We start from the raw sequence: 18,175 nt of genomic DNA on the forward strand, positions 1-18,175 counted from the left end.
ACCGCCTTCCTCCCCCCTCCTCAGCGCTTGCAGTGCGCTACATGGGAAAGAAAAAAATATATATTTTTGGCAAAGGCATACAGAAAGCTAACAAAAAAATTGTTTTAGAAGTTCAAAGTTAATTATGTTTTAAGAAGTATTGTATGGGGCGCATGACAAAAAAGTTTAGAAAATTGCTGCGCTCAAGTGCTAAGTAACCTTTTCTTGTAGGCTAGTTAGTTTGTAGGTCACAGAGTAAAAGCAGTTTATTTCACCTTCGTGCTGGAAGCCTTGTGAGGAAGAAGGGAGAGTGCATTTTAGGGTTTTTTTTCTCCTACATCTTCCCCACAAAGCTTGGTGAGTGATTTGCATCATCTTGAGGGAACACCTGCTTCTAAGTTCCGTTAAATTGTTTTTAGAATGGCTAAATTTTAACCAACCTAGAAATGTTCCTTTTTGTTGAGGAACTTCAATGATAACTCAATCCCATGGTCAAGAGGCTGAGATGAAAGTATTTAAAAAGCAAACCAAGGTAAGTGATACAAAGATAACTTCTTTAAAGAGAGTTTTGCAAAGCTGTTGTAAAGATAAATAGGGGAAATAGCTCATTCAATTTAAGTTGAAAAGTCACTGTAAAACTGTCTCATGTTTTAAGAGGAACTGCTGCAATAATTTGAGACTTCTCATTGAATGCAAATATAGAACAAGCCCATTGTGTATCTTCCATGCTTTCATATGACTGTGACTGCTCTGAATCATTGCTGACCTCATCACTGACTTTATGGAGGTTTAACCATTGCACATCATCATGATTAGTGTTTCTATGTCACTTTACAACCATAAATCTGACAGCATCTTTGTGAGGTGAATTGTTTTCTTCTGACACAGGATAGATGGTCAGAGGTACAAATCCTGTTGTCAAGGGCACGCAATGAAAGTAGAGCAAGGATGAAAGTTGAGTAGTTTCTTTCCGATCCCACAGGAAGGATATGTTGCTTTTTTAATAGAGGTTTTGTTTGGGAAAACTTTTCTAGGCCTTATGAGCTTCTCGCTCAAGCTCTCCCTCCTCTGGTTGTGCATCCTAATGTGACTATACACTTCATAGTTCCCAGATTTCTCTTCATCTGCTTGATTCTGCTGTAAGACAAAATACAGTTCTTTACAATTGGCCATTCACTCTGGCAGAAAAAGCTGGTGGATAGTTGTGTAAATTTGACATGTTATATGAGGAATTTAAAATATCAATAGAAATGACCATATAAATAAAGCCCGATTCATTTTTCCTACCCACACAATACCTATTGGTTCCTTCCCTAATTCACGAATAGTTTTTTTTTTTCAAAAATTTCTTCTTGATATGTTCCTTTTAGGTGTCATCCCATTTATACATTATCAGTTATCTCTCATCCCTTTAGGACTGAGAAATTCTCAAAGATAAATATTTTAAAACCTCTAGGGCAGTAATTTCTTGGCTAGTGATACCAGTTTTTCCTGTTTTAATTTTCAATTGAAATCAGTGAACTAGGGGAAAAATAAAACAGCACTGGCTTTTCTGCACAACTAACTACTAAAACAATGTTTCACTTGTACTTCTAACAAGTATGACCACAAAAATGCATTTTTAAGTTAATATTTTTAATATGCAGAAGGCCAGCATGAAAAAGTCCCAAGTCAGATCCTTCCTAGGTCAAATGTTCCAAAGATATTTAAAAAATAAAACAAAAACATTTCTGAGTTATTTGTGTCTTGATAGTGCAGATTCCAGGAAATACRGTTTCAGGGAGTCACATTTTTGAAATTAGGAGAGTAGAAATACATATTTTTAATATAAAGTGTATGCAGGGGGTAATTATGCCTGAAAATGATTCAGACATTGTTACAAGATCCCAAGAACTAGGTCTGTGGAAAGCAAAATGAGACTTACTTAAATAAAAGAACAAAAGTGAGCGCTTCTAATCAGCACTTCAAATCGACTGTTTGCTGTCACTCAGTTTGTGTTACAATTATGTCCACTTTTCTGTTGAAGAGTGAAAGCTGTTCAAAGGTTCAACACCCTTTCATTCATGCTCACTAATTTCTCATCTTGGTTAATTTGAATTTTCCCCAGTTTAAAAGAGGCCTTTCTGTGGGTGAAGTAAGCAGACTTCAGGCTACTTCTGACCTGAAATTACAGTGAGAGGGCTTTTATCTGAATCACTTCAAGAATTTTGTTTTCTAGTAATTAAAAAAGTACTTATTTTCTTCTCTCTCTATTCTTGCCTTTTCTTTTCTTCAAACCAAAATCCTGTTTTACCTGCTTACCCAACATCTTCCCATAAAATATTCTTAGGGTAGGCTTCTTCTCTGGTGGAGTAAGTTGCCAAAAACCTATTTAAAAACAAATCTCCATCTCTTCCCTTTCTCCAGCAATGATGTTTCTAAGTATGGGACTGGTCCCATACTTGCAGGACCTAGGTTTTGACCGGTTGAGTCTCTGCGTGGATACAGCCATCTGGCACAGTTGGCCTCATCTCTGGCTGGATACTTCAGGCTCTGTTTCAACATAAATAATGAGTTGATAAGATTGAAGAGAACAGGGAGAAATACACACGTCACAGACTTGTAAAATGAATTGAGATTCCTACAGATACATGCTGAGTTGCTCTGCTGTTACTATTTCTTGCTGTTGATATGAGCAATGTACTTCTAGTCATTTCTGCCCATCAGGAGAGGAGAAGGTAGGAGCAAATCTTCCTGTGCTCTCCGATAAAAGAAAAAGTAATATAAAAACCTGCTTACAAATGAATTCTTTTTATGAGGCTGAGATCAGAGTCTGTCATTGGTCGCGTCTGAGCCTGAAGGACTATATGAAGCCCTGGAAGAGTGTCACCATGCTATCCCAGGGGGCTGAAAGTGACTCTGATCATGGAGGTGACATCTTCTTTGTCATGTACCTCATTCCAAGAGGACCGACTAAGTATGATCAAACAGCAGTTCTGTGCCCTGACTTTTATAGTGCAGCCCAGAGTTCAGACTCAGGGCTCAAGATTCGTGAGAGCAAATATTTAATCAATATAGTATATCACGGATTTTTAAAACTAGAAATGCAATTTTATTTCATAAACCAAACTAGCTCCCTCCTTTCAAAAATCCAAATTATGTACTCTCAAAAATCACTGCCTTAACTGTCAGGTGTACTTTTAAAGTCTCTTTTTATGATGATTTAATTGAGAGCCTTTTTGTTTGCATTTTCAAATCTTTCTATGTATCCATGAAAGGTTTCATGTTTTAGAAATCTGAGAGTCTTTTATATTCACTTGACTCCCATTTACACCAGTGGCTGTAGGGAGCCTCTTTGGGACTTATTGTAGGAAGGTGACCATAATTCCTTAATTTATTATCTCCATTAACTACATTACTGTGATATTTCGCAATTTATATTCAAACATTATCCTGGGAAGCCAATTTGGTCAGATGTTCTGTGATAATACTTTATGAAGGGAAATCTGATTCATAGGTCTGTTCTGGTGATGCTGTTTCACAATAGGTTTAAGGTCATTTAGGACAGCAGCTCAGAGAGCTGCTGCTGCTGCTCTGCTTCCCCTTTCTCTCCCCTCGCCCATGCCATGTAGTCCATCTGGGACTGTGGATGGTTTACCTCTTGYGCTGGGGCTAGCAAAGGTGCAGCCAGTGTGCCTTTTGTGCGCGTGAGATTAGTTTTGAATTGGATCGACTCGTCTTGTTCACCAGTTTGTCTGAGTCTCCTTGCTGCCGTACAATCACTCGGGAGAGAGGCGGGAAGGAGTGGTGGAGGGAACGCAGATGTGCAAATCTATGGCTTGGTGGTTTTGGATAAGGCTATTGCAAAACTGCATCCAAACAGCTGACTTAATTATGACTTTTTCAAGATAACCCTTAATTTAACTGCTACTTATTTTGAAAAGTTTCCATATCATGTCACATTTGAAACTGAATTTCCTGTAAATTTGCTCTATTTTCTGGTTAATTGGATTAGATCCACTCTTCGTTTCTCTGGTCTGTCTTGCAGCAAGGGTTGGGAGACTTTGTTAGTTGATCTCCGTCCTTCTTTTTGAAAACACAAAAGCATGATGCCTGTTTCTGGACTCTCTGGCCCCACCTGAGCTTGTATCCTGAGATGACCTCTGGGATCTCAGGCATGGTATTGGTGTTGTCAGTGAGTCATCGACATGGCTTTGCTGCGATCAGTTATAAGCACAGCAACATGTRTATTGAAGTGATAGGTGTGCAGTGCGTGTGGTGGGAGTTGCAGCAGCGTTACTGGCGGGTGATTTTTGTTTGTGTCTATTACTACTGAATAATAAGCTGGAAAATTACAAGGCAGTGGTGGTTTGGTGCTCAGATGTGGTATGTCACGTAAGCAGCGTAATCCCTGCTTTCTGAATTAAATTCTCGTTAGAGTGTGAGCTCTCATRGAGCTTATATTCAGACAGAATTAAACTTCCTTCGTGTCCAGCTCGAGGGCTTGGAGTCTGAGGTATCATTTATGAGATTTAAATGAAAGAGTGTCAGTTTTAAGAATCTGGGAGGGTTCAGCCATCACATTTTCATGTAGCAGTTTTGTGAATATGCAAAATATTCTCGAAGCATGTGCACAGTCCAAACTCACTGTTTATTCTCTGAAAATACACATACAGTTTGTTCAGGGCACCAGTGGAACATCTGGAATCAATTTTCCTGCACATTAGCAGCCAGCTGTCAAGACACCTTTGCACACTGGGATCTTGCAGTGTGCAACCTGTGGGCCTATGCCGTAAGGTGTTTGTACCCTTAAATGACAGGTTCTAGCTGCAGAATTTGGATATGATTTGAATTTAAGCCTCCTTAAAAGTCAGTGTATCTTAATATCTGAGTCAGTCCCACCCTCAGTGTTACTATCTCTGCTCTAACAAGGACTGGGGAGCTTCRTGAATGCTTTGTGCATCGCTTTGAACGTGGGAATGGCTAAGTGTGTTGCTGAACCCTCAGACTGCGTGGGTAGAACAGGATAGTGTTTTTGCCCGGGGTAAAGAATTAGAAGCTATTTTCAGAAGGAGAATTCCATGCCAGATCYTTCTTCTGAATCCGCAATTGCAAAGTTGCGCTGTCGTTAGGTCTGTGAATTACTAAAGTTAGGAGTGGACTAGCGTCCAAAATACTAATAGCACAGGGAATGCAACTAAAAGCGTTAGCATCCAAGTGCTTGTTATAGTCATCAGAGCTGCATATGGCAGGAGAAAGGAATTAAGATTCCTGATTTTAGTAGCTATTGACCAAAGATGCAGAGCCTCTRCAGGAGGCAGAGATACATGAGTTTCCTCTTTTATATGGCATGAGTAGTATCATACACAGAGATTTCCCTACAGCGTATAAATCTGGGACCTAACAAAGTCCACACTRCAACATAATATTGATTTTTATTGTAATTAAGATAAGATGATTTTTGTGAGTGGTTGCGTCATAAGCTTTATGGTTGAACCCCCATGGTATCGTTATCAGTCTAATTTCCCRACTCATGAAAACTCTCACCTGATACAAGGGAAGAACTTGGAGCCTGCATTTTAAAAAGAGAAACGGTGTTCTCRCTGCTTTATTTTATGAGCAGGACGAACTGTTTTCTTTCACCAGACTTAACAAAAGAGGAGCTAGCAGTAGAAATTTCAAGAAGCACTAGCCATTTCTTGTTTGCCATCATCTCTTTCAACCTATACAAAAACTTTGTTTTCAGAGAAGTTTCCCTGTTAGGCAGATTGGCTCCAGCACTTAAAACTCTAATTACAGCCTAAAGGGTTAGGAAGATCTTTGAAGTGAGGTGTTTGCTGCCAATGTGGGGAGATCTAGCTGTTGAWAGAACTGTGTAGAATAGCAAGAGGAGGAGACATTCCTACCATAGATCCAAATAGATCTGAGAACTGGGAAAATTATTATAAATGGGARGAAAAAAAATATTACAGTGGTTTACTGAGTGTGCTGGAGGCTCTCTGAAGTCCTTGAGTCCCTGCTCCTGAAAAATCTGGAAGGCAGAGAAAAGCTGCTATCACTCTCAGCATTCACATAATTTCTAACCAAATTTGTGCTAAATCAAGYATCAAAGTGGGATAAGTAGCCACTTCTGCTATTATCTCTCATACCTGCTTGCTGTTGCTTCATAAGGTTTTTCTAATACTCTTCAGTAATTCCAGGAATTTCTCAACTCATTCTCCGTGCAGTTGTTCTGCTGGCTCTGGGCAGGCTTACGGCGTGCAGCTGGCCACAGGCAGGCACTGCATGGTTGGTTTGTTGTAGCCAGACGGGGAGATTAGGATCACTGGTATCTTCTGTCTCRCCCTGGCTCCCAGGAATGTGCATGTTGCACCTGAAAGGCATTTGAAGCTTCACCAAGCACACAGTCAAGAGAGCAATCTGCACCATCTATCAGATGGCTACTTACTGTGCTTAGCCAGGACTTTGGAAAAACTGAAGATCTACTCTCTCCCACCCTGTGATCCATCTCAGGGTTTACAGAGAGTATACACATAAAGGCTGCTTTGTGTTAGCCTTGGGCTGAACACATCTTGAGTGAAGAAGCACATTTGGGCCTGAAAGTTCCTGTKTGTTTCTCCCCTAACTGTAGCAAGTGATCTAGTAGCAAACATCACCTCTCCATAAAATACYTTGCTTTGCTATGCTCTAGGGACTTGGTGGTCCTAGGCTTTTTTTGTATTTGAGTAGATGCTACCTAGAAATTCCAGGTGGCATAAGGCCAAGCCAAGGAGCTGAAGATGTTGTTCAGCCCTGTTATCACTGCTGAGTGGGGAAAGATAAGGAGAGGTACTAGTATGATTTTGTACCAGTTCAATTAAAATGATGCAGCTTACTCTTTGAAGGGCAGGACGTACTGCTAAAACAAACTGGGAGCACTCACATCTGTCAGGAAAGTAACAGTTATCTTGAGGTAGTATTAAAAAAAATGCAGACATTTCTGCCAAARCACTGCTGTCTTCTCCCTACATATCCACACTAGTTTCACTGAAATCTGTTTTTAAATCTGTCTGAAGTTAAAAGTATGCTGCTTCTGTGTGTGGACAAGCTGATGACGAAGTGCCTAACACTTCACACTGCCATTTACAGCAGCACAAAGTGCATGTACAGAGTTGCCTAATCAAGATGACAGTGACTTGCACCCACACTGGGCTGATCTAAATKGTTGTACGGTTTGCAGAGCAGTAGCAGATAGGGTCATGGGAGATTGCTCAGTCTTGTGTTGATAGTGATGCAATGGGCAATGAGTTATCAAGTGCTCTGTTCAGTAAATCACTGCTGACTTTACTTCCTTCATTTCAGGAGCTTCTGATTAACCAGGAGTACAAGAGGTTGATTTGGAAGATTTGAGACATATTAATGTTTAAAATGGAATATTTCCTTTTGAACATTCACGCATGTTTTTCACTCAGCAGACATCTTTTCTCTTCATACGAACCTAAACAGGAATTCCGATCTATGTAGTACCACTTGTCTGTCAAGCAGACCCTCTGCAGACTTTGTAAAGTTCCTGTGTTCATCCTGATTGTTCTATATGCTGTTGCTGATCTTTCTCCATAGTCTCTAATTTGGAGCCATCAGTGCTTTATTTGCATTTCCAGTTATTGCAAAAACATCTCTTCAAATGCTGTTCCTTGGTTAATAGCCATGYTGGATGAACTACTATGGACAATTTTGGCTGTAGGTCAATCTTATCTTTGTCATCTGACCTGTGTAAGAACATGGCTGAAGAACTGTGCTGTGAACATGCTAATGTTGGTAAAATGCACAGGTTCTGTTAGTCTGTGCTAACTCTTCCACTGGCGTCTCAGGCCAGACTTACTGCATGGCCAGAGAGCACAGAGAGCTGCAAGCTCCGTAATAGCCCTGCCTGGTGTGGCATGCACTTACCTTCCAAACAGCCTCGCAACTGCACCCAGCCCCAGCTCTTTCTGCAGACACTGAAGTACCAAAATAATTAGAAATTTCCCGTGTAGGCAAGGCTCGACAAGCATCCTATTCTTCCGGGGAAAAAGCAGAAGAATGGGTGTTGTGCATCAACCCAGAAATCTGTCTGCCACATTGTCTTATCTTGAACATTGGCCATTAACAGCTGCTTAAGGGAAAAAGTAAGAAACAGGGCAAATACAGGGTAATACAATTCTTCTGGCAATCTGCAATTCTGAGAGTTTTCTGTAAAGTGGTCCTTTGAACTATTTTCTCCAGCTGGAATCTATCCCACAGCTCTCTAAAGTTACTATCTAAGTTTGGAAAATCTTCAACAAACAATCTCTCTCTCTAAGTTTGCCATTAAATTCTGAAAGCCGAATTCCAGTGCTGTGGTGGAAAAAGTTATCCAGATTATAGGTTGGTAAGTGGATGTTGTTAAAGCAGTCTCAGCTGGGTAGACTGTGGAGGCTGCAGAGAGTATGATCCTTGCTGGCTCCTCTGCCCCAGATTATGACCCCAGAGAAAACATGTAAAAAAAAAAAAAAAAAAAAAAAAGGGAGAGAGATGGCCTTGGTCTTCACTCATAGAGTTCACAATTTACATATTAATGTAAACATGCCAAGAAGAGGTTAACTGAAGCAGAATATATGTTCCAGCTGCTCCCATAAACTCAATTTCAGCCTTTCAGGATTTTATTTCCCTGTAGCACTCCTATTGTCATGTAACTCYTGCTGGTTTGTTTCTTCCCAAGCTCCACAGAATGCTGATTCTTAAAGATACTTAATAGCAGGGTATAGTCAAGATAGCTACCAAAGCGCAGGCATGAGGACCATAGATTGCAACTCTGGCACAGTGTCACATTTTAATACAGGGGAGAAGCAGGTTTTGCAGGATTAAGTTTCCCTAGGGTCATATCTCAGACTGAAAGAAGCCCAAATAGGAACTAGGAGTCTTCATCAAATCCATCACCTCCATTTCAAGTGGGACGTGCATTTCTCTGGTCTGCCCTCTCCAGCACAAACTCAAGGTTGTCAGTAAAATCAGTTATTCTTATAATAATACTAATTCTTCTCCTCCARCAGTCTTCCAAGGTCTTACAGAACAAAACTGTCAAGATCAGATCTCCTAGGAGAATCAAAAGCCCTTGAGCTTTTCTCCCTCTGGGCTTTCAGGGAAGTATTTGTGTTCCCGTTCACATGAATAAAACAGTAGCTTCATGTTAAGCTTCTCTGTCCCAATCCAAAATACAGCTGAGTATGGCTCTGYGCTGAACAAAAGTTACTTGTAGGACAGGATGAGGAAAAGTTGAGTACCATGGATGTGAGAGATGTTAGTAACACCACATAATAGAGATGCTCCAGAGTAAGAGATAAGGGTTSAGTAGGAGTCTGTTCAGAGCATAATCGCGTGTACCTAAATCCTTTTGTATCATTCCAACTCACTAAGGACACTCCACCTGCCACTCCTAATGTTCCTTGAACCTACTTTTGAATTTTAATTTTTAGTCTTGTCTGTTTGAAAGTTTGGAGTTTTTTAGCACTCTAACTTTTGCTTTTATTAAACCAGCCCTCTTTCAAATATCATGGTTAACCTCTCTGCATGGGAAAATCCAAAGCATTGTCAGCCTTTATCATGTTGTTTGATCAGTGAGGTCAACTGGTATTTGGATATCACTATATGATGTCTACAAAAGAATGGAAAAAAATACACTGCATGTGAACTGAAAGAAGTTTCTGTCCGAAAAGTCAGGTTGAATATAGAGAAAAAAAATGATAGTTTTTGTGAAAGTCAGAAWCTATTACATTCCCAGAGACGTCTTACCCATTTTATTTCAAACTTTTACGAAAAAAGGAGCAATAAAAGAAATCACTTCTATGACACAACAACCTTGTGAATTTCCCAGGATTATGGGACACTCAAAATCTAGAGTCCTTTATTTTAGAGGTCTCATATTTTGAATATAATCTGTGGCTGTGTGTGCTAGTCCTTTCTAGCAGGGAACAGGAGGTTAAATCTCGGCATGGGTATCTTAACAACCCTCATTTTGTATATATGTCTGTGTGTATTTTTAAAAGCAGTGAACTTCCTTTGTTGTTTGGTAAGCTTGAGCGCCTGTAAAGACTTCAGCTTAGCAAATCAAAGCTGTTCTTAGGCAAGTGCARTGAAGACTTACTTCCTTTTCCCCTGTCCTCAAAGTACTCTGTGCATTATACTTTGTTCCAGCAAATGAAAGACCCAGATGTACTAAATCTGCATAGCTCTCAGAAACCAGAAACCTTGTTTTTGGATAGATAATATTTCTAAGGAAGAATACTGAAATTTAATGGTGATGCTGATTCTGTGGACTGTATGTAAATACTGTTAATCTCAGGGAAGCAAAGAATGCTAAAAAGTTACATAGCAGCCCCTACAGTTTGAGAGCAGCCTTTTAACCTGTAGGTTGGCCTCTCAGTTATATGCAGGGATTTTACAAGGAAATGTGTATCAAGTAGATGGTCTGGATAACAGTCTACTGAAATGTGGTTTGCATAGGAAGGCCAATGAAATCTCCACTAATTCAGAAAATTTCCAGTAAAATTTAAGAGATATTCAAGCCTAGTGATAATAATAATACCATTTGGTAGCGTTAATAATAATACATTGGTAGCAAATTTGATCTATAAATTACTCACCTGCTTTTAGCTAATTCATTACTGGGCTGAGCTAAATATATCTTTATTGCCAAACAGAAATGGTACAGCTGCAAGGTTAAGAGAGTAAAATCACAGATGGGCTTGATAGGCTTACAAATATGGGTCGGTGACAAATATTTACACAGCTACTTGGCAGGTTATTTTGGCTTACAGTAAGGACTGTTCTGCAGCATCCACAGTGTCTACAGCTAGCTCAGGTTTGTGTACAGAGCTGCAAGATTTCAGTGTAGWTGCCCAGCAGAGCTGAGAAACAACTCTTTCTTGGCTTTAATCCTCTGCTCAGTCTTTTCATCTCTGTAAGTAGTTTAATTAATTTACCTCTCCATTAACAACTATGTTCTGATTCCTATAATATAGGTCAGCTAATTAAGAGATATAAAAATATTTCCCCCAAAGGTCATTTGTTTTGGGAACAATGAATATGGGACAATTCTTTATATGTGAAGAGATCAGATCATTTCAGAAAAAGCAAAATGTTATAAGTAGTTACTCTGGTGGCAGAATATATTTCTAAGAAGGGTCTGGTCGTTCTGATCAGAAGAACTTGTAAAGTAACTTGGGCAAATCTGTTTGACTTGACATTGCAGCAGAATAGGATCACATACACAGGCAGTTGCCGTGTCTTCGCTGAGGGACACTACTTTCCAGATAAGAGGGAACATACTACCTAAATCTTACTCCTGTCTAACCACAGGGCTAGCTGGAATTCATTTTGCAGCCACGACATGTGCTTTAAGAACACTCATCATTTTTCCAAAGCATTACTCTCTTTCATTTGAAAAAAAAGGAATATGTTTCAGGGAAATCAGAAATGTTTTCTATATAAAGTAATAAATATCAAGTTCCATTCAAGCAAACGTTCTTACATCCAGAGTGGTCTTTTACTCCACTTTAAGAGGTAAAGTACAAGGACTGACTAATTGCTTAAGTTTCACTTAAACTGTTGCACAATCTCAGATGAGAGTACTTTTCAGCTGGGAAAAGTACTTTTAGCACTGTGAGAAACGCAAAAAAAAATCCTCTTAAAAACAATTATGTAGGTGGAATGGAAGTTTTCTGTATGCARCAACTGACATATTTCATTTCTTTTGATTCCATAGCACAGAGATAATTTTGAGATTTTAAGTATAGACTATTCTTAAAATTTTGTAGTAGCAATTTCTAGTTCAAAACTGGAGGTGTTTATTGTTGTTCATTCCATTTCCACTGGGATAGTAAGTTTTTTGCCATTCTAGTACACACAAAGGAAATTCCTTTTCAAAGAACTGTGATTTTGTTATATTTTATTTGCATTCAGAAACAGAAACCTGGCAACACTTAAGACTAGCCAAAGTACTGAGCCAAGATGCTTAAGGGCTTTAGCACTGTGGTTATATTTTGCAAGACAGAGAAGTTTTCACTCTCACTTACTTTTCTTCTGTCCAGCCCTATCCAGTTGTTGCTGTTCATGCTAAGGATCTAGTTCTGACTGCACACTGCACGCKTTTCCACACAGTCCTTTCTCTTGCTTTTGAAGAGCAGTTAATTTTTTAAGCCAGTAATCTCTTTTTAAATAGATTTCTACCTCAGATAGATAGATTTAAAACTAATAATGTTCATTTTATGCTTACTAACTTAATAATTCCACTGAGTATTTTGCTCTTGTAAACACAGATTCTGGTATTCTGCTGTTTCAGCTGTTGAAAATGTAAGAGCCTTTAAACAATGCTGTCTAACTCACACGTGCATCAACCTTCCGTCTTCCAAACACTGTGCATTTTTACAGACACATACGGAATATCCACGCGGGAATGCCTCATATGCTGGCTGCACATCAGTCATGTGGACAGATTTTCAGCAATATAATAACTTTGGAATACCAGTGGTGATTTACATTTTTTTTTGTCCTAACAAGTTCACTGTCTTAATTCTGTTTCATAGCTCCAAATCCACCTCTGGGAGAAGACTCCATTTCAGTGCAGGTACTTGTAATAGCAAATCCCGGTACAGAAGCAGTATCTGTGAGTGGAAGTGAGACAATGAGTTCATTAGAAAAGAAACACAGTTACGGGAGCAAAGATTCAGGATTAGTTTTATGTTACCATCTGAGCAGGATGCACAGATAGCAACTGTATGAGCAAAAAACCATTGAGGTTTAGCCATAACAGATATTAACTGGTTGTGGTAGACTCTAGATATAACTGCTGCTTAGTGCTTTGTTGTTTGGTGTTCTTTTTTAAGGTGGGAAGTAGCACTTGGCAGAGAAACTATGCAGCAGTGCCCCTACCAGAATTACTGTGATACAGAGCTGCATAACGGCGTGACAAACCTGGGGAACTTGGCAGGCTGCTCAGTTACGTTTCCTTTTGGACCAGAGTGAGACATTCTTTTGTAACTAATAAGGAAGGAGGAAGAGTTACTAATATATATAGGGCCCATGTATGCCTTCTTTATGGTTGCTGTGGTGAGGATCTTCCTAGTCGTGTGCTCTCAGTTTCCAGAAGAAGCCAGTTCATATAAATACCCATTGCCAAAATTGTCTGTTCCAACAAGGCAACACAGTGCAGGAGAAAGGCCTGTTAARGTTAATTTATACTTGGTTAACAACATCACTCGTTGCTATTTGCACAATACAGCTATGTGAATAGCTGTATTTGGTCTAAATGTCAGCTCGGACAGTGACAGGTACAGAAATGCACTACTAGAAGTGAAAGGCGCTAATTAACACTAGCATTTATCTGGGTTTCCAGGTTTCACTTATGACCTTGTCTAAAAACAGTAGAGGTGATGCTCTGCCACCACCCCTGCCTGCTCAGCTTGCCCCTGACTTGTTCCCCTTCTTTAAGCCTCCTTCTCCAAGGCTCTTGCCTGTGCTTCACTGTCCTGGCAGCTCTTACGTTCTCACCCCTGTTGGAAAGGATCCGTTTTGCAGCTAGTTGGGGTTTTTTTTCCTGCACTTCAGCATGGTGACTAACAGGCTGGAGAGAGCACTGATGAGAAAGTAGGAAGAGTTTTCCTGTCACTTTCTCCTTTCCTATCTCTCTAGTGCTGGCACCACAGGGCTTCTCAAAGCTAGGAGTCATTTCAGGAAGGAAACTGCTGAGCATCTGCAGCCTGTCACAATGCGTGAGCTCTTAGTAGTGCTGCAGGTCCATAGGATGTCATGGCTGACAAAGCAAAAATAGCCTGCACAGAAGAAATAGGTGTGAAATCCTGTGTGTGGGAAAATGCAGACTTAGTACCACAAAGGTCATCATGTTTCCTGAGAAATCCAGATCAATAGTTAAAAGAAATGTGAACTACTTCATTCATTTTAACTGCTTTCCATAGCAAAAAAGTTTCCTGTGATGGAGGAACAGCTGGCAATATCATATCAGTGAGCGTGTGTGCCTTGGTCTGCCAAGTTATGATGTTAGTAAAGGCCCTGCCATACAAAGTGGTGACTCGACTCTCTCTCTGCTGAGACACATAGTGCACTCCCTCCATAGATGGAAAGTTGGCCTTGCTCTCCCAAGCAGCATTTCAGGTCCACGTCCGCTGGACCACCTCATTGTTTCCACACCAGCAAAGCTGGTAGGTCAAGTATTTTTGAACCACATTGTTCCACCTTTGGAACTCTCTCAATCTGATGACTCTCCATATTTTGGGGGGAGAAGCAGCAAGTATTGTATGTGCTCTCTAGTGAAATGAAAGATTACAGGCAATAAAAATACCTGCAGATAGGACCTTAGAATTTTCTTAGACTCCGTGGAAACCTCAGACCTTCAGGTCAGATGCCTAATCCTTCACCATCACTGCTGAGATGACAGGGATGGGGATTTGGCAGTGATACTGGCAAGGAACTRTCCTTGTGAGAACTGCCCGTGAACTTCAGCCAATTCAGTGTTCTGCTGTCTGGCCCCCTTGGACTAATGCCATCCAAACCTTGTATTCTTGTGGAATGCCTCTGAAATGAAAGAAGAATGAGGTGTGAAAAATCTACTCCTCTTACCCCTACACATCCCAGCTGCAGCTGGCTTTTCTCTGTTTCGAGTCACTGAGGGGAGTATTTGGGTCTTACCTGCAATCACAATGCTGAGTGCACATTGGAGGCTGCAGGCTGCTTCCTCTTCTGAGGTTACCTCTAAATCCTTTCAAACACAGTCAAAACCAACAAACCTGTTTATAGCATGTGAATTCTCATACCTATTGGCCAAATCACGGAGAGTCCTTTCGCACCAAGGGCAAGATTTCAAGTGCTCCCTCCTGGCTCCGTCTCCTGTTTTTAAGTTCTGCTGTGAAGGGGAAGAGGAGGGTGGGATGGCAGATATGTCAGTGCTGTGTTTGCTGCTGCGTCGCAGGGAGCACTGCTGGTAGAGGCTAGTGAACAGTGTGTGCAGCTGCATTGAGGGCTGGAAAAAAAAAACCTACGAAGCTGGTGGAAATTTGCATGGGATTTTGCTGCGTAGTGAAAAAAGGAGACAAAGTGGATGAACTGTAGTTCTGACAAACCTTTTGCTTTTCACTGATTTCRGAGGGAGCTACATTTAAAACCCTGAAGACAGTAAGAGCCCATATCTACGATCTGTCATTCATTAACTTACATACTTTATTTTCCTGCTATGCTTTTTTATTCCTTCACTGTCTCTCCTTTGGCTTACTTTGTGATGTTATTGACAGAAGCACTGGGGTGAGCACTGGTGCTGGTTCATTCTTAGCCGTTAGGAAGACAATGGATTAGCTGCATTTGTCCCRATTTCTTATCTAAGGTTCAGTATCCTTTCCATCTAAAAATAATGTGTGTTTGCATTCTTAATATTAGCTTTTGTTTAAATGTTGAGCAATGCTAAGAGGACTAATGATACAGCTGGCCACCAGAAGTGACTTCTAACATGGTTATGTTTGCTGACACTGTGCAAGCAAAAAAAGGGAGTTGGAGGAATTGCCAGTGATGGTAGTCCTGTGAATTGCTGCACTGTATTTTCCTTAAACATGATAGATACTCCCACAGCAGGTGCACGCTGCCTTGCCCTCACTGTCCTGTGACATCCCAGAAGAAATGGTGAATATTTCACCCCTCACAGCTTGATGTAAGTCAGGTGATGTCACTACCAGTTTTCTAGGTTGTTAGACCATCTCAAGTGCCTTGTGCGATTTGGTGGGTTCTCTACTACACTTCATAGTTTAGTGTCCTGGCACACAGGCCTGAGTGTCTCATTTATACCCTCTCAATGCTTTTCCCGCATCGATAACAAGACCAGCTTCCTTAGCTGTTTTAATCTCTATTTTTTGATTGCATATTTGCCAGGGAAGTTCTTAGGTCTCTGGAAGGTCCTTGGCCAAGTGCATAGCTTTATATTGTTGGCAGTACTTGACTGTGCTGCTGGAGAGAGAAACCAGAAAACTTCCAGAAGAACAGTGTCATAATCCTGTAAAATAACATCTAGAGACTTTGGCATGGGCACAGATAGATGGATTAGACCTTGCAACGCTCTTGGACTGCACTGTGAGTCAGTAACATCCTTGGGAGCAGAATTTGCACCCACAGGCTCTATGCAGAAGCATGGTGGCTAATGTGCTTTGGGAGCAGCAGGAGCTTTAAGTACACAACTCTCTTGTTCCAAGTAGGAAAGCCCAGAGAGGTGCTTGGCCCTGCCTACTAAGAGGCAAGTGTAAAAACAGCTCTAAAGTGTGAGTGCTGAGTTTGACAGAATGCTAGATTTTTGGAAGCCCTGGRCAAATGGTCAAAAAGTACAATTTTAGGAAAAAAAAAAAAAGAAAAAAGCCAGAAAATTCCTGGATAGGGATTAAAGCCCTATCTAGGCAGCAAATCCAGCTACCTGACTGTGGAAAAAAATTGGAAAATTATTACTCTTTATGTACAGAGTCATGATTTAGAGATATGAGSATCGCAATGAATTCCCAGAGCTCTTGAACTGTAACCAGGAACTGATAAATAATACCATTGTGATTCTATCTCTGCTTCAATGTCACTGAAACAACAACAATAAACTGGCTGAGAACACCTTTATAAGGTGTGGAAGGGTTATTTAGATGGGTTTTTCTTAATACTTGAAAATTGAAAGCATTTACTGCTAGTATCGATCTATATACAGAATTATGTTAAATAATAAAATTAAGTCTTGTTAAAGATTTCTATTAGGTTGTGTAAGAATTCTATAAGTACAACAAGAATATCTTAGGAATCCCCACAGAACCTCCCTTAATAAAATATTCTTTATATATGAAACTAGATTTGAATGCCCTGAATGGACATTTCTTTGCAAGCAAAATTAGAATTAGTAAGTCAATAAAAAAAACAGAGTTCTTACAGTGAGGATTCAAGAGCTGGTACTCTGTATTGAACTTTGAGTCAGAAAAGATTTAAGCTTTAACCTAATGCATTTTTGCTTCATCTTTCATAGAATTTGGATAGTAAAATATTCTAAAGGCATCTCTTCCCCTACTGGATTACTTAGAGTTGTGCTTTTGAAAGGCACCATACTGTTGTTTGCCTATGACGAAGTTACTAGGAAACCTGTGGACTAATAATTTGCTTTTCAGGTATGATTGTCAGCTAGCTGTTGTGTTGGGTTCACAGTCAGTCGTGGTGCAATCTGCTCTGTAGCAAAGTGAATAGCATATGTAGGACCTATGTCTTTGCAGTAGGTAAAAACATTAAGTTTCTCTTGTGACGATTTAGTCACACCTGCTCAGTGATGGGTTTTTAAATGATGCAGCAGTTCTTCAGAGATGTGCTTTTTTGAGTATTACAGCAACCTCATGAAGTCCCAATTGTTACAACAGATAAGCAGAGCTCCCTCTGTTTTACTCTGTAACCTAGTAAGACTCTCTGTATTATTTTAGGCCTTTTGGATCTGGAGAAGAGAAACAGTAAACAAAACTTGAGCTTTCCTTATAATAAATTTAGGTTAGAATTGRATTTAAAAATGATATTTCAAAACTCGTAAGTGATGGAAGAGCCCCTTGAAACTCAATGCTAARCCTTTTCTCCAATAAGTATGAAACAGTTCCTGGTTATACCAAGGGAATCAAGAATAGAATCATCCTTTGGCTCTGAAGTGTGCTAAAATTAAAATATTTCTACATATCATTGCAAAGACTTCAGCTGTGTGCACAGCTACAATGTCACACAGTCTGTATGGCCACACTGCCATGCTCATGCAAACATGGAATTTGCGTTGGAAATTATATCTACATGTGTCTGTTTTATTGTCTGTGTTATTTTTTGATTACCTGGACAACTGAATCTCCAATTTTCTCTGCTGAAACTGATAGAGTAACAAATGTAATTCAAACTAGTTAGTCTGAAGCAGGTACTTTCTGCCACTGAAGCTTGTGACTGAGYTTGATAACCACTGCAGTCCTGCACTTGATCAGGAATGCTAATTCAGTTTGGTAGCCATCCTTCTATTTTGTGAAAAGAAAGTTGTTGACTCTAGAAACTAGTTTTGCATTGTCTTTATGATTTCTTTTGAGCATTGCAAATGGTAATGTTACCAGAACAAATGCAATCTGCTTTTCCCCCCTTACAGCTAGATTGTGCAGAAAGTGCAGTAACTGCTAAAAGAAAACAG

At 40.0% G+C, this 18,175-nt stretch overlaps 1 protein-coding gene across 1 annotated transcript in view; it reads left to right on the top strand.

The window, feature by feature from the left end:
* Nucleotides 1–18,175, top strand: part of MCF2L2 (MCF.2 cell line derived transforming sequence-like 2) — a 142,353-nt gene that overhangs the window by 77,890 nt on the left and 46,288 nt on the right. The window contains exon 17 of the mRNA XM_085307105.1: nt 13,587–13,599. Within this exon, the coding sequence (XP_085163231.1) occupies nt 13,587–13,599 (13 nt within the window). The remainder of the gene's footprint in view (nt 1–13,586; nt 13,600–18,175) is intronic.

Source organism: Rhea americana, unplaced genomic scaffold, assembly GCF_003343005.1.
Source record: "Rhea americana isolate MKP2758 unplaced genomic scaffold, rheAme1 scaffold_253, whole genome shotgun sequence".
Classification (NCBI taxonomy): domain Eukaryota; kingdom Metazoa; phylum Chordata; class Aves; order Rheiformes; family Rheidae; genus Rhea; species Rhea americana.